This window comes from Euleptes europaea, chromosome 12, assembly GCF_029931775.1.
Source record: "Euleptes europaea isolate rEulEur1 chromosome 12, rEulEur1.hap1, whole genome shotgun sequence".
Lineage (NCBI taxonomy): Eukaryota > Metazoa > Chordata > Lepidosauria > Squamata > Sphaerodactylidae > Euleptes > Euleptes europaea.
The window spans coordinates 15,251,521-15,275,459 of NC_079323.1; the positions used below are offsets into that span (position 1 = coordinate 15,251,521).

A 23,939-nucleotide genomic window follows, 5' to 3' on the forward strand; every position below is an offset into this window, starting at 1 on the left:
TAGTCATGGGGTAAGAGGACAAGTCCTCTTATGGATTGAGAGCTGGCTGAAAAATAGGAAGCAGAGTAGGAATCAATGGTCAGATCTCACAATGGCTGGATGTGAGCAGTGGGGTGCCTCAGGGATCTATGTTGGGACCGGTGCTTTTCAACCTTTTCATCAATGACCTGGAGTTGGGGTTAAACAGCAAAGTAGCCAAGTTTGCAGATGACACCAAATTATTTAGGGTGGTTAAAACAAAATCGGACTGTGAAGAGCTCCAGGAAGAATGGGCATTAAAATGGCAAATGAGTTTCAATGTGAGTAAGTGTAAAGCAATGCATACTGGGGCAAAAAAATCCCAACTTCACATATACAGTGAAGGGATCTGTGCTGGCAGCGACAGACCAAGAAAGGGATCTTGGGGTGGTAGTGGATAGCTCAATGAAGATGTTAACCCAGTGTGTGGCTGCAGTGTGTGGCTGCTGTAAGGCAAATTCCATGCTGGCCATAATTAGACAAGGAATAGAGATTAAAACTGCTGATATGATACAGCCCTTGTACAAATCTGTGGTGAGACCACACTTGGAATACTGTGTACAGTTCTGGTCACCACACCTAAAAAAGGATATTACAGAGCTTGAGAAGGTGCAGAAAAGAGCAACCAAAATGATTAGGGGACTAGAGCAACTGTCCTATGGGGAGCGGTTAGTACGCTTAGGGCTGTTTAGCTTGGAAAGAAGGCGGCTAAGGGGAGACATGATAGAGGTCTATAAAATTATGCATGGTTTGGAGAGAGTGGACAGGGAGAAGTTTTTCTCCCTCTCCCATAATACTAGAACACGGGGTCATGTGCTAAAGCTGGAGGGTGAGAGATTCAAAACTGATAAAAGGGAGTATTTTTTCACACAACGCATAGTTAAATTGTGGAACTCCCTGCCCCAGGATGTGGTGATGGCTGCCCGCTTGGAGGGCTTTAAGAGGGGAGTGGACATGTTCATGGAGGAAGGGGGTATTCATAGCTATTAGTTGGAATGGATGCTGGTCATGCTGCATACCTGTTCTCTCTAGTATCAGAGGAGCATGCCTATTATTTTGGGCACGGTGGAACACAGGCAGGATGGTGCTTCTGCAGTCGTCTTGTTTGTGGCTTCCTAGAGGCACCTGGTTGGCCACTGTGGGAGCAGACTGCTGGACTTGAGGGGCCTTGGTCTGATCCAGCAGGGCCTTTCTTATGTTCTTATGGCTCCTGACGCACAGGGAATGCGTCACCTGGAGGCACCTGGTTGGCCACTGTGTGAACAGACTGCTGGACTTGATGGGCCTTGGTCTGATCCAGCAGGGTCTTTCTTATGTTCTTAAGCTGTGTGTGTGTGTTAAGTGCCGTCAAGTCGTTTCCGACTCATGGCGACCCTATGAATGAAAGTCCTCCAAAATGTCCTATCTTTGACAGCCTTGCTCAGATCTTGCAAATTGAAGGCTGTGGCTTCCTTTATTGAGTCAATCCATCTCTTGTTGGGTCTTCCTCTTTTCCTGCTGCCCTCAACTTTTTCTATCATGACGGTCTTTTCCAGTGACTCTTGTCGTCTCATGACATGACCAAAATACGACAGCCTCAGTTTAGTCATTTTAGCTTCTAGGGTCAGTTCAGGCTTGATTTGATCTATAACCCACTGATTTGTTTTTTTGGCAGTCCACGGAATCCACAACACTCTCCTCCAACACCACATTTCAAAGGAATCTATTTTCTTCCTATCAGCTTTCTTCATTGTCCAGCTTTCACACCCATACATAGTAATAGGGAATATGATGGCATGAATTAATCTACCGTAGTCTTGGTGGCCAGAGTCACATCCTTACACTTCAAAATATTTTCTAGCTCCTTCATGGCTGCCCTTCCCAGTCTCAATCTCCTTCTAATTTCTTGGCTGCAGTCTCCCTTTTGGTTGATGGTGGAGCCAAGGAATAGAAAGTCTTGAACAATTTCAATTTCCTCATTGTCAACCTTAAAGTTGTGTAATTCTCCTGTAGTCATTACTTTTGTTTTCTTGATGTTCAGCTGCAGTCCTGCTTTGGCACTTTCTCTTTTAACTTTCAGCAGTAGTTGTTTCAAATCTTCAGTATTTTCTGCCAATAATGTAGTGTCATCAGCATATCTCAAATTATTAATGTTCCTCCCTCCAATTTTCACTCCACCTTCATCTAAATCTAATCCTGCTTTCCTAATTATATGTTCTGCATATAGATTGAAGAGATAGGGAGATAAAATACATCCTTGTCTGACACCTTTGCCAATTGGAAACCATTCCGTTTCTCCATATTCTGTTCTAACTGTGGCCTCTTGTCCAGAGTACAGGTTGCGCATCAAAACAATCAGATGTAGTGGCACACCCATTTCCTTTAAAACCAGCCATAGCTTTTCATGATCCACACAGTCAAAAGCTTTGCTGTAATCTATGAAACACAAGCTGATTTTCTTCTGAAATTCTCTCGTACGCTCCAGTAACCAGCGTATATTTGCAATATGATCTCTAGTGCCTCTTCCTTTTCTGAAACCAGCTTGAACATCAGGCATTTCTCGTTCCATATATGGTAACAGCCTTTGCTGTAAGATTTTGAGCATCACTTTACTTGCATGAGAAATTAATGCAATGGTCCGATAGTTGTTGCAATCTTTGATGTCTCCTTTCTTGGGAATTGGAATGTAAATGGATCGTTTCCAGTCTGTGGGCCATTGTTTTGTTTTCCATATCTGTTGGCATATTCTTGTCAAGATTGTGATGGACTCCGTTTCTGTGGCTTGGAATAGCTCTGTTGGTATCCCATCTGCTCCTGGTGATTTGTTTCTCCCGATTGCTCTCAATGCAGCTTTCACTTCACTTTCTAAAACTGTAGGTTCTTCTTCAAAAGATTCTTCTTGGAAATAATCTTTTATCCTTTCATCTCTTCTGTATAGTTCTTCAGTGTATTGTTCCCACCTTTTCTTTATTTTGTCCTGTTCAGTTAATGTATTTCCATGCTGATTTTTCAGCATGCCTAACCGTGCTTTAAATTTCCCTTTGATTTCTTGGATCTTGTGGAACAGATCTCTTGTTCTTCCTTTTTTGTTGTTCTCTTCTATTTCTTTACACTGGTTATTATAATAGGTCTCTTTGTCTCTACGTGCTAGTCGCTGGAACGTTGCACTTAGACTTTTGATTCTATTTCTGTCACCTTCTACTTTTGCTTCTCGTCTATCTCTGGCAATTTTAAGAGTTTCCTCAGACATCCATCGAGGTTTTTCTTTTCTTTTGGCTACAGGAATAGTCTTTTCACATTCTTCCTTGATAATATCTCTAGTTTCCACCCATAGTTCTTCAGGTTTACATTCACTTGAACTTAGTAATGCAAATCTGTTCCTTACATGGTCTTTAAACTCTTCCAGAATATTGCTTAGATTGTATTTTGGTGCTATGAATGTTTTGGTGTTTTTCTTAAGCTTTATCTTGATTTTCGATATTACCAATTCATGATCTGTACCGCAGTCGGCTCCTGGTCTTGCTTTGGCCGAGAGAATAGAGCTTCTCCATCTTCTGCTTCCAATTATATAATCTATTTGATTTCTATACTGGCCGTCTGGTGATGTCCACGTATACAATCGTCTATTTGGTTGCCTGAAACATGTGTTTGCAATGAACAGATTGTTGTCTTCACAGAATTCTACGAGGCGTTCTCCTGCTTCATTCCGTGCTCCTAGCCCAAATCTGCCAATAACATTTGATTCTGCTTTGTTTCCTACTTTTGTGTTCCAATCACCTATGATTATCAGCATATCTTGTTTAGGTGTCTGATCAATTTCTTCCTGAACACTGGCATAAAAACTTTCAATTTCTTCCTCATCAGCATCTGTAGTTGGGGCATAAACTTGAAGGATGCTTATGTTGATAGGCTTTCCCTGAACTCTGATTGATATTATTCGGTCAGACTTTGCATTATAGCTCCTGACTGCCTTTGCTACATCTTGCCTCACTATTAAAGCAACTCCGTTTCTTCTCTTTTTGTCATTCCCTGAATAAAACACTTTGTAATTTTCTGATTGAAAATGTCCTAATCCAGTCCACTTTAATTCACTTACTCCCAGGACTGAAATGTCCATGCGTTCCATTTCTTGTTTAACAATTTCAAGCTTACCCTGATTCATGCTTCTCACATTCCATGTTCCTATTATATGCGTCGAACAGCTTCGGACTTTCCTTTTGCATCTATTCATGTCAACCACTGAACATCCTTTCGGCTTTAGTCCAATCGCATCATTAAGAACAGCGCTACTCGTACTTGTCCTCTGCTCTACCCCAGTAGCAGATTGAGTGCCATCCGACCTGGGGGTCCCATCTTCCAGCGCTATATCTTTTTTCATTTTGGATTGTCTCATCATAGGGTTTTCAAGGTAAAGGTTGGTCAGAAGTGGTTTACCAGTGCCTTCTTCTGCGCAGTGCTAACCAGAGTTAGCCGTAGTGGCACTGCCGTTGTCTACGAAAGATCTTCCGCCAGTGTCACCTTCCACTACTGCTGCTGCCCAGTAGCTAACCTTCAGGGATTCCTCTACCCCCATCCCCATTGGAACTGCCTGTTCTCTTCTGCGGATGTGGCCATTGATCCCTTAAGGGGGTGTATGCATCTTTGTCTGATGTCTCAGCTGTGACCATTCCGTCTTGAGTGACTCTGCTAGGAGTTTAGTCTCTTGATAGAGTCTAGACCCCTTACGGTATTGCTCTCAGCTTCCCTGACACTCACAAACCCCCTCACCACGTTAAGGTGTGCATCCAGAAGGGGTGTTCTTAAGCTATCACGGAATTATTGAGGCGGATTTCTGATGTGGCAAATGTGCATGGCAAGCCCTCTAACTAATAGGTCATGTGAAAAGATAGATGTCCCTGTGATGTCTGTTATCTTCTACACACCACCAGCCCTTTACATAAATCCACATGGAGGTCCTTGTTGTTTCAAGTTTGGCCTCGGTTGACTCTTTAACTACCTATTTCATGTCCTCTCACATTCACGCTCTTGCTTGCTGTTCCATGTGCCTGGAATTCTCTTCTACTCAGCAGGATTAAGTGAAGTCTCTGCCCCTTTAAGAAATGTCTGAGGACTTATCATTTCTTTACTAGCTTGATGTGTTCATATTTGCTTAGCCCTGATAATTGACACCTTGTTTTTAATCTCTCCCAGACTCACCCTTATGATTTAGGTTATGTGCTTGTGGGCAGGGATAGTCTTCTATTTTATTTTTATGCAGCGCCTAGTGGATTTTAGTTATTTCGAAAATAATAACAGCTGGTTCTTGGGAAAAGCAAACCAAAGCAAAATTCTTTTAATCAAGACACAGTTCGTTTTAGGTTGTCTCATTGTGCCGGGTTTTGTTGTTGTCATTCATACTCCACTCCCATTGCCAGACTATCAGTGAATGAAATATGCTTTTATTTTTCCATGCGCCAAAGTGAGCCCCTTTTGATTAGAACAGCAGATGATCATACATTTCATAATTTATATAAATGATCTTTTCTGGCCAGAACAGAAAGTCTGCAGCCGGCAAAGAGACTTCCTCCTGCTCTGGTTATTGTGTCTTTTCAGTACGCAATTGAAATCTGAAGGAATGATGTTAAGGTGATCATTCTGATTTTTGGTACCATTTTGCTGGTGTACGTGCTCCATTCTATAGAAGTTTCACCAAAACCAGCATTTACATGTCTTCACCATCAAGCGGTGAGAGCCAGCATGGTGTAGTGTTTAACAGCAGTCGTTTGGAGCAGTGGACTCGAGAACCGGGTTTGATTCCCCACTTCTCCACATGAGTGGCCAACACTAATCTGGTGAATCGGGTTGGTTTCCCCACCTCTATGCATAAGGCCAGCTGGGTGGCTTTGGGCTAGTCACAGCTCTCTCAGTCCAACCTACCTCACAGGGTGTCTGTTGTGGGGAGGGGAAGGGAAGGTGATTGTTAGCCGGTTTGATTCTCCCTTAAGTGGTATAGAAAGTCAGCATATAAAAACCAACTCCTCCCCCTCCCTTTCTTCTTCTGCTTATTGGATGAAGGAGAGATGTCAGTACAAAGCAGGAGTCCCCAACGTGGTGCCTATGGGTGATATGGATCCCACTGACACCTTTTCTGGAGCCCACCCAGTGTTTTAAAGAAGTGAGTGGCGCCACATAGGGCCTTTGCCCAGCAAGGCTTCTGATTGATTATTGGAGATTTTGTAGGCTGTGCAGACTTTTTCCTATTTTCTGGATTCCTGGAGCTTTTTCCATTGTTCATTCTCCCCATTGGAGAGGTTGTATCCCCAGGTAAGGTTGCAGAGGATAATGTTCAGTGCAAACCTAAGCAAATTCTGTTACCTCTACCTGGATGGAACCCTTAGATGACTAGCACCACTTGATACTATAATCTCCTAAATATTCTGTTCTTGTTTTTACTTTCCTGTAGCCCAGTCATTGAAGGAATTTGCCCGGTTATTGATTGCAGTGGAAGAGGAGAGAAGACGTTTGGTAAGTCTGGTCTAGAATATGCTTCTAAAGCGTCTTCTTTTTTATTACTTAAACAAGTTTGGGCTATTGTTTTCACCTCGAAAACTCTTGTTTTTGAGATTCGCAGAGCACAGGAAGTTGAACACCAAATATGTTGAGGCTCATCCTGATTGTGCCAAATTCAGAAAGTCAGTTTCACTCTGAATTTTGAGTCTGTCATAGTCAATAGATGCCATACTGCTTCTGGTTGGGGTATTTTTCCCAGCTGCACACAGCAGACCCCACTGCTCTGAGAAAAGCCGCTATTGCCCAGAACCCAGTTCTAAGAAATAGGAGGCAGCAACCTTACTGAAATTAAGCAGGTGTGGGTCAGGTTGGTATTTTGGATGGAAGAAGACCACATGGGAACCCTCTGAACCCTGGCTTCATCTCCCCAGCGGAAAGATGGGATCTATATGAAATCATCAAAAGTCATGCTTAACAGAAATACTGGTTAAAACTGGATGTGATGATTTATTGATATTCTGACAGTAGGTGAAGGCATCAGGAGAGATTGGAAAAATTTCAGATTGAAAGGATAGTAGCTTACAGAAGGTCCAAAGTTGGCTGATTGACCAGGGAAACACGTTAGCCTTCATCCTACTCAACTCCCCTCCCATTCCAAATTACTCACCTGTGGACCCAAATAGAATAGAATCTACATGATCCTCCAGAGCATGGAGCCCAGTTGTTCTTCCTGCTGGTTAGTATTCCTGCCACAAAGTCTAATGTGGTAGGGGAAGGGCCATAGTTCAGTGGTAGAGCATCTGCTTGACATGCAGAAGATCCCAGGTTCAATCCCTGGCATCTCCAGTTAAAAGGACCTGGCAGTAGGTGATGGGAAAGACCTCTGCCTGAGACCCTGGAGAGCTGCTAGGGGAGGGGCCATGGCTCAGTGGTAGAGCATTTGCTTGGCATGCAGAAGGTCCCTGGTTCAGTCCCCAGCATTCTCCAGTTAAAGGACCTAGGCAAGTAGGTGATGTGAAAGACCTCTGCCTGAGACCCTGGAGAGCCGCTGCTGGTCTGAGTAGACAATACTGACTTTAAAGGACCAAGACTCTGATTCAGTATAAGGCAGCTTCATGTGTTCATGTGTTCAATGTCTCTTTATCCCTCTTTTGCTTCTGGATTGTCAACAGGGCAGGAGGTGGCAACCTTCTGTAAGCCAGGTTTGGCCAAGAGCCTCCAATTGCTCACCTCTGTGTAGGGTTACTATTTACCTGCTGAAGGTGGGAGACCCTCAGCTCCCATGGCCCTCTAGTGCTCTGGCAGCCAGCAGGAGAATAAAATCTCTGCCACACAATGCTGTTACATCACGTCTGGGGAAAAATCCGGAAGTGATGTCATGCCTCTCTAGGAATTGCTGGAAATTCTATGGTTTTATGGACAATGGTGCACCCATGTCCTCATTACCCCCGCCCCCCAATTCCTGCCATTGCCAGCTGCTGTGTTGCCTTACATGCGTTATCTTACAGGTTATTTTTGTTCATGTACTTCACTTCCGTTCCATGGTTTAATAGCTCACTTAATGTCTGTGACCAAACTTTTACTTCTACTAAAGTCAATCACAAGCTAACAGGAAAGAGGGTGGATTTCGTTTGTTAACCAAAGACATAATGATTTCCAGGAAGAATATCTAAGTGAATAAATATATTTTGTATATTAACCTTTTTAAGAAATACTCAGATTTCTTGTAGTTGAGTTTTCCCTTCCAGTATAATTACACTAAAGCTTTTAAATTTACACAGGGAATCCATTGATTCCCTGAAGTATTTTGCGGTAACCTTTAAATGAGACTGTATTTTTCACTGCTTAGTTGTACTTCAAAATGTATTGAAGGTAGCCTTCAATGTAAAGTTAGGGAAAACATGAAAACAAACATGGAAAATTTGTCTTTCTCCCCCTCTTTGCCCACCTCATTGTCGAGGGGTGTTTTGGTGGCACGTGGTTGCTTGGTTCCAGCGAATACAAAATAGGTCAAACCACATTTTTTGGTTTAAGTTCTATAGGCGGGTGTCTGATTTCAGTCTAGAGTGAATGCTGAGCTGGTTACCGTTCTTAAAAACTTGTAAACTCCTACATGTAAACAAAAAGCAAAAAAGAAGAAGATATGAGTAGTTCTCCCTACTTTATCTCTAGTATCACACATTTTTGTTACCCACTTTTAGGAAGTTTGTGGAAAAACATCTTCTGGGAAAACTTTGAAGTACATTTGTGGAAGTGTTGTTTTTTTCCACTTCCTGCAACAACCCTCTGAAAACCCACATCTAAGGATTGGGGGTCTTTCCTGAATTATATGCCAGATAATGTGGAGAGTTGCAGCAAAAAGGGGGGGATAGCAGAAAATCACCTGACTACATATACTTGCATACATGAGCTGTTGCTTTCCCCCCAGAGCTGGTTATGCTCACACAAATTGGTCACTCCCTGGTGTAGTGGTTAAGAGCTGTGGACTCTGATCTGGAGAACCAGGTTTGATTCCCCACTCCTCCACATGAGTGGCGGAGGCTAAATTAGTGAACTGGATTTGTTTCCCCACTCCTACACATGAAGCCAGCTGGGTGATCTTGGGCTAGTCACAGCCCCACCTACCTCACAGGTAGAGAAAGTTGACATATAAAAACCAACTCTTCTTCTTCGTGTTGCAGTCTTCTGGCCCCATGATATGTTGCTCAAGGTTCTTCGAGTCTTCATCATTGGCTTTGGTAGAGGGGGCTACTGGAAGAAAGGGAAAGCAGGATAACTGGCTTTCACAAACTTACTCTTCACATGGAAGTTTGGATCCAGTCGTTCCAGTATGGGGTTGGATCCAGTGATGCATGAGCAGAAGGGGAAATATATGTGGCGCAGTTCCGCTCACTCAAGCAGTAGCGCAAGGGCTTCCGGGACAGACTGCCCTTTTAATGAAATAACCATGTGCATGTGGAGCAATGGAATGTACAACAGATGGTTCATGTGATTTTAGTCTATTTGCTTTTGAAACTGTATCGGAAGAAATACCTTGTGCTCTTGTGTTGCACACATGGAAAAGATAGTGGGGGGATACAATCGCTTTCACTTAGCTCGAGCTGACAGTGAGGAATAATTTTAGTGTTTCTACTTGCATTTCGATTGCTGTGTATGCAGAGATCATTAGTGGGACCTAACCAGATGCTTTTAATTTATGGGGAGTGTTTTCATGGGTTTGCTGAAGAAAACCCCCCGCAAAATGTTACTATGTTATGTTTCTTCTGCATGGGAGAAAGACAAACAATGAAGAAGAAGTGTTGGTTTTTATAACCTGCTTTTCTCTACCTTTAAGGAGTTTAAGAGCGCCATACAAGCACCTTCCCCTTCCCACAGCAGACACCTTGTGAGGTAGGTGAGGCTGAGAGAACTGTTACTAGCCCAAGGTTACCCAGCAGGCTTCATGTAGGAAAGAGAAATCAAATCCGGTTCTCCAGATTAGAGTCCACCACTCTTAACCACTGCACGACGCAGAGTGGTTAAGAGCATTCATATGGTCATGAAACGTTTGATGATACTTCTTGGGGGCCTAATCAAATCAACAGTCAATGAAGTGCATTTGCCCAGTCAAACTGGTCAGCATCCTGTGCTAGTTACAATGGGGCGGTGGTGGCGGAGTGGAAAGTGAGAACTGGAGAAGATCTGTCTTGTTGTGACCTTCCAAATTGGCATTATTTGTATTAACTGTTCTTCCTGGGTTGCACCAGACAAAAACATTTGATAACCAACACAGCTCGCATCTGTTCTTAATCCACAACCGAGCTGCCGTCGGCTCTGCGGGAACAAGAATAAGCTTTGTTTTGAATCCCATGGGGGAGTTGTTGGGCTTCTTCCCACTCTCCGAGCTTGTATAGGAATTGTCTGACTAATTTATCCTGGAGTCATGCTAGAGAGTCAGCGAGCCAGGTATGCTACTGCCATTCGATATACTTAAGTGTTTGGCTGTACTTTCTTCCAGAATAAATTGCTTAAAAGCAGCTCCCATCTAAGAAGATCCTGTTTAGCAAACGTTTTAACAGTGGCATGAAGCAATATGGCTAGTTCAGTTTCATGATGGAATATATTTTTGGGTGCACAGAGGGTGAATCACAGGCACACTGTAGGTTGGTCAGTAGTCGGGGTGCTGGCCATGGCTTCATGGACCCTGGAGGGTGGTGGTTTCCTAAATGTGCAGCAAGTGAGTCTGGTAATAGTACTGCTTCAAAACGAGGAATCTGGCAAAATATAGGCCTCGCCTTGTTAATCCAGTGTTCTGTAAGAGTTTGGGAAATGTTAGCATAGCGTTTCAGTTTCTCTTCCTTCAAACAGCGAAGTCCTAGTCCTAAAACAGGGGTCTCCAACCTTACCACCCGGGACACTTCGCATACTTACAGTGCATTCCTGAGGTAGGGGGGCTGAAAGTTCCCTGGAGGCAGCGTGACCCCGCTGCCAGCGTAAGTGGCCTCTTATCATGCAATAAGAGGCACTTATGCTGGCAGCGGGGGCAGTCCCCAAAATTTCCAGTTTTTCTGTCAAAAAAATTGAAAAAAGGACCTCAGAAAAAAATCAATTTTTCTCAAACTGTTCCGTTTTTCTTTCTTTTTGGCCCTTCATTATCTTTACAGACTGTTGTTCCTGGTTCCAACATGAACTAGATATGGTGTAGGCATTGGGTTGCCAGGTCCCTCTTCGCCACCGGCGGGAGATTTTTGGGGCAGAGCCTGAAGAGGGCGGGGTTTGGGGAGGGACTTCAATGCCATAGAGTTCAATTGCCAAAGCGGCCATTTTTCTGCAGGTGATCTGATCTCTATTGGCTGGAGATCATTTGAATTAGCAGGAGATCTCCTGCTACTACCTGGCAGTTGGCAACCCTACGTAGGCATGATACGGCCAGGATTCTGTTATGAACAGAACATCCCCCTAAGCTAGCCACTTTCTCTCTCTTAAAAAAAAAAGCCAAGACAGAATCTAGTAATTCTGAACTTCATACCCTTTTTGGAGCAGAGAGGTTCTGTTGGTACCATGGCTTCTTTTCCACTTGCCTGCTTTAGAAGCTGTTTTCTGCTTATCCATATCCTGGGTCTAATTAATGTGTTTGCTTTCCTGTCTTTTCTGAAAGATAGTTTCACATAGCATTATTTCCAAACATTGCTATTCCTGTTCTTCGGGAGTATACTAGAGAGAAAGGATGTGATCTAGAGGTACACATGGGAGATTTTCCAAGGATCTCCTTTTAGCATGCAACTCCAAAACTTTTACCCCCTCCTCGTTGAAAAGCTGTGTTTGTGTAGTTGGCCTGGGAACTTTCAAACGGGAAAGACACACAAGTGCATGGTGGATCTCACCCGCCTCTCCTGTGGGTTTGCACGCCCAGGGGAATACCACATAAGTGGTACTTTCCAGAGTCAGATTTCCCTAATCTCACATAGAAGACAGTGTTGATTCCTGGAACCAAGTGATGTTTTAGTTGTCAGACAGTTGTCTGAATAGCTATGGTAGTTGGAGAGGTGATTCATTCCTTGGGAGGAGAGCAGAGGAAAAAGGTCTAATGAAGCATCCGTATCCCCTTCCCTTAATTGTTGCATGTTTCTTCAGTTTTTGGTAAGAGCTTTTGAAAGGGTAGTGGAAGGAAGGGATAATAGCACATGTTGTATTCCTCAGGCAGCCTTCTGTGGTTTTTCATATTTTCCCCCATCATCACTCAGGGTGGTGGTGGGCAACGGGAGAAGGGGGTGGGGGATTGGGGCCCCAACCCAAAAGTGTTTCCTTGTTTGATTGTTTTTAATCACAAAATCTCTTTTAAAAACACCTATTGGGGAAATTTTGGGGAAAAAATTGGGAGATTCTGAACAGGGAGCCAGTACATGGAAATTTGTGGGATGGTAAAATTTACATCTGAAATATTACCACCATCTATCAAGGATTATAAAGCTGTCACCTATTGAAAGGAAATTTTTAAAGAAGCCGCAGGAAAAGAGACTTGGTTTTTATGTATGACTGAAGTCTATTTTAGAGGAATACTTTTGGATCAAGCTTCCTTCTACTATTTTTGGGGAGGGGATTGTGAGGGCGATCTGGCTGTGACATCTGTTACCCCATTGATCGCCAGGGTTGATTCGGCCGATCTGGCTGGCTAGACGGGTGTCCCCTCCCTCCCTCACTGCTCCATGTGCATTGCTCCCGAAGATGCACACTCGGTGGAAGAGGACAACCATCCCAGATAGAAGGAGTGTACCGTTCTTCGGTAAGGGGTATACTATTTTTTAAAATGAAAAATATATTATCAATATTATAGGATGGGACAGTTTTATTACAGGCATATACATTGATTAAAGTATAGATAGCCAATTTCTGTATTTGTGAGGGCCACTCTACCCCTCAAACAGTTATGTAATACGTACATCCGGATGTAGGTATATATCTGGATGTAGTCATAAGCTTTTGCTTATGACTGTTGCTACTATTCAACTAAGTATAATTTGAGTAAGATTTGGGTGGGTCAACAGTAGAATGGCCAGGCAGCTGGCGGACGGGTTGTGAGTGAGGTGTAATGTCATGGGAGAAAAGCTTAAGCAATGCTGTCTTGTGTACGTACCGGAGGTTCTCGCCGGAAATGACAAAGGGAAGGTCTAGGAATAGACATAGAGTTTTCAGCAATTCCTAGAGTTACCCTTTGTTAGTTCCAGTAAGAACGTCCGGTAAGTACCTGAGACTGCATTGTTTTAAAACAAAAGTGTCCCACTGCTGCTTTGAGCAACGGTGGGCTACTGGATCTGCTACCAGGAGCATAGCAGCCCTAGCCAACAGGGGCCAGAAAAACTTATTTTACGGCAGGATCCGGCCCATGGAGTACCAGTTGGCCATCTCTGCATTTAATGCAATAATAAAGCTTTCCATGTCATGTGATGTGCGGATATTTTTTATGATCCGTGTAGTGTAAATCTATGTACTTACTTTCCGGAATGCATGTAGAATTGCACAGTAGTCCCTTTCTGTACTAAGGGTTTAAGGCTCCTGGGCATGTTACCATTACAAACAAGGACGCTGATTTTGGCTTAGTGCCTGGACGTGTTCATTCATGAAAACTCTCTTTAAAATACAACTTTCAATTACGTTCTTCCAGCAGTACCGATATGCATGCACACTTTCCTCTCTGGTTCCTTAACCTCCAAAGAGATTTTTTTGTGGGTCAACAGTGTTCAATGCAGAGAAATGAAGAAACGAAATCACGCTCCCACTGACATGTCGTTTGCGCATCTTGAGAAGAAAGATTAAATGCTATATAATAGGTTGACTGTGTAAACTGTTTTAGAGTCAGGATCTGCGGTCTTTGCTCCTGCTTGCGTGGTGGACCATCTGCACTGATAGCTCTGTGTAAATAATTATAATTTGGGGGGGGGAACACACACACACACACACACAATGTGTCTGACCACCAAAGTACTGTGTTCTTTTCCTTGCAGTATATAATTATAGATCTTGGAAATGCCAGCAGCAGCTGAGTCTGAACTGTTCCCATTGATGAAGTCACCATATAGGAATCTTAGGAATGTGTAGGTAATAGGCATTCTGTAAAGGAACTGTAATGAACAAGGGAGAACTGAAAATAAAATGTAACCTCCCTTCTCACTCATATATACACACGCACATACAAATGCACATACAAATGCACATAGAATACATTGCCAAATTAATGTCACAAGCCATGCTGATCTTCACCCATAGATTCTCAGTGGCAGTTTTGTATAAAAATGCACCATGTCAGCAGAGAAGTGTTTTACAACCGGACATACCAACTACAGCAGAATTAGTCATAAATAGTGATGGATAAACTCCTCTGGACTTGCCTTGGGTTCCTCTCACTTTTTCGAGCTTTCCTTTCAAGGGCTTGGGGGAGAGACCTCATCCCTCTGAGAGGTCGCAAGGTGAGGATGAAAGAAACAAATGGTTTAGGCACATGCTCCCTCCTCTGCCATCCCCTTCTGAAACACCCAAAAACTTTACTCGGAGAAGGGAGGGAGTCTCAAGTGGCGAACAGGGATAGGAAAAGGTGAGCCCTTTCTGGGGCTCTCTTGAATTGGAGCACGCTCAAGAACATCCTTACCTGGGCGTGGAATTTGTGGGTTTCGTTCCCTGTGCATCAGGAGCCGAATTGAAAGGTGGAATTGCAACCCTCTTGTTTTCATCTCCGTTGGAAGAGGCAACTAATGTAATTGGGATGCCAGGCAAGGTGGTGAAATTTTGCCTGTATTCATTAAAGGTTTATCTAATACTGTATACAAAAAACATTACAGGTCGGAAAGCGGAAAAGTTCCTGACATAACCACTGTTTGAAGCAATAAGTAGCTGCTCCGGCAGTTCCAAATTTGTTCAATGTGAGAAATCTTACTGGTCCAACCCCCCCCCCCAAAAAAGAGGTATAGGTAGTCCCCTGTGCAAGCACCGGGTCATTCCTGACCCATGGGTGACGTCACATCCCAACATTTACTAGGCAGACTATGTCTGCGGGGTGGTATGCCATTCCCCAGTCATCTATACTTTACCCCCAGAAAGCGGAGTACTCCCAAAACTGCTGAATATATATTCAGCTCCCCTCTGTCAGCAGCTATTGTACTGCATAAGGGACTTCAGTTTATCATCTTCAAGGGTGTACTTACGAAGGGCCATTTTTCTATTCAATGGAACAGGGAAGTTTTGAGGCTTCATTATATTTGACCCCCTCACCCCTGGCTAAACAATAAGAAATCTTCCAGAGTAACAGCTCTGCATCTGAAACTGGTGTGTAGGCATGATCTCCAAAGCCGTTGTTCGTCTGTAGAAATGACCAAAATCCTGCTCTTGTCCAGGGGTGCCAAATACTGTCATGTGGCTCACGTACTGCAGATTCAACAGACTCTCCTGGACTTGCCTCAGTTTCTACTCCTCCTTTTGAGCTTCACTTGCAGGTGTTTGGATCTGCAGTTTCCAGATTTGCCATGTTATTTGTTAGAAAACTCTGCAGTATATCACATATTGCTAATAAATTGTAAACTTGCCAATAAAATATATTGGAAAGGTGGCTCAGTGACAAGCTGTGTGTCTCCCAAAGGAATTTTTAACTCCATATAGGAAAAGTTTGCACAGTTTGATGGATCTGAAAAGTAATTACCTATACATTAGCATCTCTTGTTCCCCGGTTTAGCAGTACAGCTTTAAGCACCATCAAAATGTCTTCAGTGGTTCATTTGATATGTTAAGTACTTGTAAAGATGATAATGGCAAATGAAGTGGGCCCTAGTCCATGAAAGCTTATACTGAAATAGAAACCTGTTAGCCTTTAAGGTGCCATTAGGTTCTTGTTTATCGTATAATGAACGAAAAAAATCTCCTAAAATACAAACATTATCTAGAGGGGAAATGGTCATATTAAGTTCTGAAGCAGTATTGTATCCCCCAACGATCGCAGAAGTAAATCAATGTGCAAGCACTAAAACTTAATTACTGTAAAATAACTGCAGTTCGGGGAACTTAAATGTAATGATTTGGTCCTCTTTAAATATTTATACGGTTATTAAAAAAAAAAAAAAACAGACTTCCACCCTCACCAGTGCAGAATTCCAGAACAGATGGCATGACCGTTTAGATTTCCCATCCAGACAGATGATTAGTAATAAATGCAGAGGGAGGACGTAAGATAATTGACAAAAAGATCTTTTTTTTTTTTTTAAAGGCCAGTCAAAGCTCTGCTCATGGTCTTAGTTCGATCCCAATGGAAATCGGGTTCAGGTAGCCGGTTCAAGGTTGGTAAAATGAGTACCCAGCTTGCTGGGGGTAAAGCATAGATGACTAGGGAAGGCAGGGGCAAACCCCGTGGTAATGGCAAGTGGTCCGTGAACAAGATTTTCTTACGTCACTCAGGCAAATGCTATTGAATTCTCTGTGAAGGTGGTAATTTTTTTGAACATGCTGTTTTTTGCATTTCAGATCCAGAATGCCAACGATGTTTTAATAGCACCACTGGAGAAGTTTCGTAAAGAGCAGATAGGGGCAGCCAAAGTAAGTTCATGAATTTTATTACTTTATAGTATAGTTCAGGGGTTCCCAACCTTTATAAGCTTGTGGGCGCCTTTGCAATCCTGACACCGCGTGGTGAGCTCAACCACAAAATGGCTGCCACAAAACAGCTGCTGCAGGAGGCGGAGTCTGGCACAAAATGGCTGCCAGAGTGAAGATCCTTGTGCTGTGGTGGCAGCTGCTACCAAGGCAACGTTTTTAAAAATCTGCACAGCCAGTGGCCGATCAGAAGCCTTGCTGGACAAAAGGCCCATCCGGCCCTTCCCACTTTCTAAAAACACTTGGCAGGCACCAGGAAAGGTGTTGGTAGGTGCCACGTTGGGGACCCCGGCAGAGTTCCTTCATCCTCAGCTGAGCTGTTCCACAGAGGGAAGCAATGACCACTAGTCTGGGCACGAGAGAGCCACAGGGTTGACCAGGAAGTCAGAGTCTTGCTGCCCCTTGATACGGCTTCAGTGCCCACTGCAGTAATCCTGGTGATTTTAGTAAGGAGGAAACAAGAACGGATTTGATAACCAGTCTGTAAATAACCTCTCACCTGTTGGTGAACAAGTGTTGCTGTCAGGTGACCGGACTTGGAAATGTTTGCGAATGGTAAGACTTTGGTTATGCCTCTCTTTTAGGATGTCTGTTGGTCACAAATGACTAATGTAGGCATGTGTGGTCTTTCCGGGCAGTAAAAATTGTTGTGGTGAATAACTTTGGGGGCTTACTTGCAGGGGTGGGATAAAATAGTGTCGATTCTCTCAATGTGAAAGCGAAAGAGACATTTAACTTAATGTAGGTCCATTTGCACACAAGCTACTTGTAAGATCAAGCACTGATTTGGTTTCGTTCTGGTCCGTGATACTGTGTATGAAAACCAAAATGCAGAAGGCGATTTTAATCAGCCATTAGTTAAATTTGGAAGCAAGATATAATTTGATCAAAGACGGTGTTTATTGCAGGAGAGGCGTTGATGAAATATACTTTGTGCTCATTCTTGGGTAAGCAGAAGCACAAGGTGGAAGATGGTCAAGTTGACTTAGTACAAGGGCTTATTGCAATGACTTTCTTGTGTTTCCAGTGGCGCGAGAGCTCTTGTTGAGTGGAAATCTTCCATGGGATTGAAGCTGTTGTAAAGAATTGTCAAATAGTAAACATCGCAGAAGAGAGGATGCTGTGGAGGTTTAGAAAACTTAAATGTGTGTGTGTGAAGCAAGGTAGAAAGTGTGGTTTGATTATGTGAAGCAGGGTATTTTATTTATTTATTTAGTTAGTTAGTTAGTTAGTTAGTTTTGTATCCCGCCCTCACTCCCCAGCCAAGCCAGACTCAGGGTGGCTCACAACATGATGATCAATGTAATAAATACAATAAAATTTCAATAAAATCGTAAGAATAAAACAATTTAGAAAATTAACAATTTTACATCCCCATAAACATTACACAATAAAGCAGAATAAAGTGCTCATTTTGCAGCAGAGGGGCCTTCAGGACCCCCACACATTAGGTTAGAGAGTATAGTTGGGCTATAAAAGGGGAGACCCTTCTTGGGAAACAGGTAAGAATGGGAAAAGGAAACAGAATTGGGAGGTCCATCAGAAAAGGCAAAAGGAAAGCTGATTAAGATAAGGGTAGAAGGAAAGCCTCAAGCACTTTGTTATACAAATTTCTGAGGATTGCACATTTTGGTGAGCTGTATCTTTTTGTGTGTGTGTATGGTTTTGTTTGAGCTTGTTTGAGCTTGCCTGGAGGACAGGTCTCTCAGTGGCTATGACCCAGCCAAGATTATTATGAGCCTTCATGTGCAGAGGAATTATATCTGAGTACCACATTCTGGGTGCAGACAAGGGATTGTCATGGCTTTTGTCTCCAGCTTGTGAGCTTCCCAGGGGTATCTGGTTGGGCCCTGTTGGAAAAAAATGCTGGACTAGATGGACTCGGGTCTGTTCCAGCGGGACCTGTGGTATGAAAATACTTGCTTGCGTTGGAGATGAAGACGAGTCTAACAAAACAGTATCAGTTTCAGGCAAAAATAGAGACTGTTTTGGAAGAAAAAACGTTCGTGAAGGTAGAAGGCAAAAACTGAGACAGCTAGCTGGGAAGAACCCAAAGCACATTCCTACTGTGAACGAGCTGCCTTCCTGCAGAGGAGAAGAGACCATTTCGTGCCCTTCTGTTCAGATGTTTGGATGCATTACTACATTCTTTCCTCAACCCACCTACATGCTACTAAGTGGAGGCTGGGCGGGACACATCTTTCTGCTGGCCTACAGATTAAACGTATTCATTCTGGGATAAAAGGCCTCCTTATTTCACACACACACCGCTTCCTATTATCGAACGCACCAGTGCAATCTGGGTCCGTCTTCTGTTTCAGCAGTGTGGTGGTAACATCTCTGGAGATGTCCTTGAACCTCTTTAGGGGCTGTTAATGGCATTTCTAACTCTCAGTTTGCTCCGTAGCGCTTTCTGCCCTTGAACGGAGCTTGTTCTTTTCACTACTTCAAAAACAAGAACCCAAATAAAACTGGCTAACCATCTTCTAGAGCTGCGGTCCCCAATGTTTTTGAGCCTGTGGGCACGTTTGGAATTTTGACCTACCTTGGTGGGAGCAGCAACAAAATGGCTGCCTCAGGAGGCAGAGCCAGACACAAAATGGTTGCCACAGCTTAACTTCAGGCAACACATTGCTGTGGTGGCAGCTGCTGCCAATTTTAAAAATTTTAAAAAAATCTGCACAGCCAATCAAATCTCCAGTAGTCAGTCAGAAGCCTTGCTGGGCAAAAGCCTACCTTGCTGTGTCCCAAGCTATACCACTGGTCGCAGTAGAGTCATAGAATCATAGAGTTGGAAGAGACCACCAGGGTCATCTAGTCCAACCCCTTCACAATGCAGGAAATTCACAACTTCCTGACTTGTCATGAGCCTGCAAGGATGCAGTGAGGTGTGTTCCCCACTCCCTATTATCTTACCGGTAGTTCTTTAAAATGGTTCTGCCAAGGGTAGAAGCTGGGATCTTTTGCGTGCAGAGCAATTTCTCTGCCCCTGACTACCTATAGAGCCTTGGTAGTAGTTACTTACCCACTATTCCCTCCTGGCTCCTAATATTACTGGGAGGTGCAGAAAGAGACAGAGCATGTGGATGATGCTTCTTTTTGAACTTAATTTGGATGATCTGCCCAGGGAACACATGAACACATGAAGCTGCCTTATACTGAATCAGACTCTTGGTCCATCAAAGTCAGTATTGTCTACTCAGACTGGCAGCGGCTCTCCAGGGTCTCAGGCTGAGGTCTTTCACATCACCTACTTTCCTAGTCCCTTTAACTGGAGATGCTGGGGATTGAGCCTGGGACCTTCTGCATGCCAAGCAGATGCTCTGCCACTGAGCCCTCCCCAATGCATGTAGAATCATAGTGTTGGAAGGGGCCATAAAGGCCATCGAGTCCAACCCCCTGCTTAATGCAGGATCAGCCTAGAGCATCCCTGACAAGTGCTTGTCCAGCCTCTGTTTAAAGACTGCCAGTGAGGGGGAGCTCACCACCTCCCTAGGTAGCCAATTCTTGCTGTGGAGACAGCTCATGCATCTATGCACAGCAGGGTTTCCCTTTCACAACGTATACATAAAAAGGGACAGTGTGTTATTTCTGCATCTGCTTTGTGTGCATGTAGATGTGGGTGTGTAATTCTGCAACCCAGCTTTGAATTAGGTTTTTGGAGGGAGGGAGGGAGGGAGGGAGGGTGTGTTGGTATTGCATAATTTCTTTAAATATCCGTCAAGCCGTGCTAAGGTGTTCAGGGAAGCAGCATTCTGACTTGCAGGACTGCTATGATGTGGTTTTAGATATGGAAAAGGAATCCTCCCAAGTCATGAATTTGTCAATGATGCAAACAACTGTCAGTCCCAAGATATTCATAGCCCTGAGGCTCTCTAGCATGTCTTCCTTGGAATCTATCTCTGTTAATACTTAATAGGTATTTTGTCCTTGCTTTGCCATCTGGGATGGGGTGAAAGAGGTTTTGAAATATTAAGTTTAATAACTTAAGACTCATAAGAGATACGGGGGTGTGTGGAGAGGGGCTATAGCACAATTTGTAGAGCATCTGCTTGGCATGCAGAAGGTCCCAGGTTCAATCTCCGGTTAAAGGAACCAGGCAGGTAGGTGATGTAAAAGACCCCTGCCCAAGACCCTGGAGAGCCGCTGTCAGCCTAAGTAGACAATACTGACTTTGATGGACCAATGGTCTGATTCAGTATAAGGCAGCTTCATGTGTGTTCTTGTGTATTTTGTTAGGCTAGCAAGGTGGTATTACTTTTGACAACAAAAACGTGCGAGTCGGTGTCTGTGCTGTTTATAGAACTCCTGACTTGGTTGCACCTCACAGTTTAAATAAAGGCTGCAACCTTAATAGCGAGTGAGCTTCCTTCCATTTTCGTTACAAAACTTCCTCTAGAAATAAAATGTCAAAGCCCAAAGTCCAAGTGGCACTGGAATATTGCAACAATATAAAACCAAGCCTAGTCTATTGTTGGCTGTTTATTAATATCTGTATTATCCATTTGAGAAATCTCAATAGGCTACAATCCGTTCCTTTATAAAAGCATCCTGGTCTGTTCCAATACTATTATATCATTGCGTGTGATTAGTGTGAATAGATGCGTGTGTGCGAACTGGCGAGTGTGTGACAGAGAGCGAAGGGAGAATGGGCACAGAAAGCTTTGCCCTTGGGCATCCTTGCCGGTGTCCGCTTGTGCCAGACGGAACACTGCTTTGCTGTTGTCAGTGCAAAAGGAATGTTGTCCCTACTCGAAGTCACCATTCGGAGAACTGCCGGGAAGTCAAGCCCTCCCAAAAACAAGATAAAAGGACAAGATAAACTTAAATCCCGGCTCCCTTTTAAATACCGGGGGCGGGGGGGAACCCGCCTCCTGTCCTTACGAAGCTGCTCTTGCCCCACTTCTGTTCTGATGAGCGTCTGTTCTTTATTTAGCTAGCAACCTTGATTACAGAGCCTTTGTTTTTTATTTGCATTTTATTTATGTGCATAGCATAGTAGCCTCGATCCTCTAGACCAAACTTTTTGATTCACTGAGCGCTTTTCAGGAGAGAAATTCATCACAGAGCACTAATGTTCACTTAGCACCTATATACTAAACCGAATGACAGTAGTATTTTTCTTTCTAGCCTCTTCACCGAGCACTAGGAGATGTTTTGCGGAGCACCAAGTGCTCCACAGAGCACAGTTTGGGAACCTCTGCTCTAGACAAAAGTCATACCTATTGACCAACATCTTCTTCTACTTAGGCACACTAATAAAATGCACTAAAGTATGGCAATGTTTGCATGTTCTCATTTATACTACTGTGCTTTCAACGCTCTCTCTTCTCTACTTTATGCTTTGTTTTGTTTGTTTTTTAAATATAGCAGCAGTCCACCCCTGGAGGTTACTTAGACCAGGCTTTACGTTGGGTCGCTTGGCAGTTTATTCCCTCTGAGTCACGCAGGGTGGAGAGCGGGGGAGAGTGACCTCTATCGTTTATTGCACAAACCATCGGAAAAGTGGAGTGAGCTAAGTGGGAAAGGATTTCAGGCACGAAGTCATTTCCCTTATTTGGTCAATGCGGTTTGCTGGTCCCCAGCTGGTAATGTTGTTGAGATCACGGATTACCATGTTGTCTGCTTTTAGGCCAAGCTCTTGTGGTTTACCCCATTCTGTAGAGCGTTTAGCAATATTTGTTCAAGTACTCCTTGGCCTTTTATTACGGTCTCTATCAGATCAAAAAAGATGAAGAGGCAAATTAAGATATATTTTTTTAAGCAACGCAGAAACCTTCTCCTCTTCTTTTCTCCCCCTCCAAACTGTTGAGATCTCTTGCTCTGCCAGAAAGATGGGTGGATTTATTTATTTGCTCTGTTTGCTTGGCTCTGTAGCTATCTAAATAAAGAACAGACAGCCAGTGTGGTGTAGGAGAGCCAGCGTGATGTAGTGGTTAAGAGCGGTGGTTTGGAGCGGTGGACTCTGATCTGGAGAACCGGGTTTGATTCCCCACTCCTCCGCATGAGCGGCGGAGGCTAATCCGGTGAACTGGATTTGTTTCCTTACTCTTACACACAAAGCCAGCTGGGTAACCTTGGGCTAGTCACACTCTCTCAGCCCCACCTACCTCACAGGGTGTCTGTTGTGGGGAGGGGAAGGGAAGGTGATTGTAAGCCAGTTGGATTCTTCCTTAAGTGGTGGAGAAAGTCAGCATATAAAAACCAACTCTTCTTCTTCTATAACAATGATAATATTTAGCATTTATGTAGAACTTTAATGCTAGATAAAGGTTACCGTGTAAATTCTGCAGCAGTCCTGTAAAGCACATCAGTATCATTATCCTTATTTATTTGTTTGTTACATATGTTATTTGTAATCTGCAGATTAGCACCGTTAGTGCTGTCATGCCCACCCCCCATGTCCCTGTCCAGTCTCTCCCACCAGTTGCCAGGCCTAGCCTGGCAACCATATAAGCTCCCGTGAATATGGTGCACATCGTCACGGTATACTAAAACACAGTATTCACATCACTTGGCACAGATCCCCAACATCCTCCAGGATCAGAGGAGCATGCCTATTATCTTAGGTGCAGTGGAACACAGGCAGGATGGTGCTGCTGCAGTCGTCTTGTTTGGGGGCTTCCTAGAGGCACCTGGTTGGCCACTGTGTGAACAGACTGCTGGACTTGATGGGCCTGGGTCTGATCCAGCAGGGCTTTTCTTAAGTTCTTATGCTTAACCTGTTTCTTTGGCTTGTAAGCAGGGACCACCGTATGGAACCGTGCCAGAGCCATAAGGCAAAGAACGTTAAGACAATTACAGGGGTGAGAGTGAGAAAAACGTTCTGTAATAGCTTGCAAATATCTAGGCTTCAGCCAGCTTGGTGTAGTGGATGAGACTGGTGGCTTGGACCGGTGGGCTCTAATCTGGAGAACCAGGTTTGATTCCCCACTCCTCCACATGAGCGGCGGACTCTAATCTGGTGAACCGTGTTGGTTACCCTATTCCTACACATAAAGCCAGCTGAGTGATCTTGGGCTAGTCACACTCACTCAGCCCCACCCCCCTCACAGGGTGTCTGTTGTGAGGAGGGGAAGGGAAGGTGATTGCAAGCCGATTTGATTCTCCCTTAACTGGTCGAGAAAGTCGGCATATAAAAGCCAACTCTTCTTCTAGAAGCATTAGCCAAGCTAGAATCTGCGGGTTATTGCTCTGCCTGTATGAGAAGGGCTGGATGGCCCCGATTAACCTTTGACACAATTCACCTTTTTTTCCCCCATTTGTAAACAGGAAGACAATTGTAAACAATTTGATGCATGAGCCATGAGGTTATGTTCTCATAAAACAGCCTACATTCCAGC

At 43.8% G+C, this 23,939-nt stretch overlaps 1 protein-coding gene across 1 annotated transcript in view; it reads left to right on the top strand.

Moving 5' to 3' along the window:
* The window catches only part of ARHGAP42 (Rho GTPase activating protein 42), a 181,288-nt gene that overhangs the window by 72,928 nt on the left and 84,421 nt on the right, over nt 1-23,939 (top strand). Inside the window, exons 3-4 of the mRNA XM_056858115.1 lie at nt 6,440-6,501; nt 16,468-16,539. Of these exons, the coding sequence (XP_056714093.1) occupies nt 6,440-6,501; nt 16,468-16,539 (134 nt within the window). The remainder of the gene's footprint in view (nt 1-6,439; nt 6,502-16,467; nt 16,540-23,939) is intronic.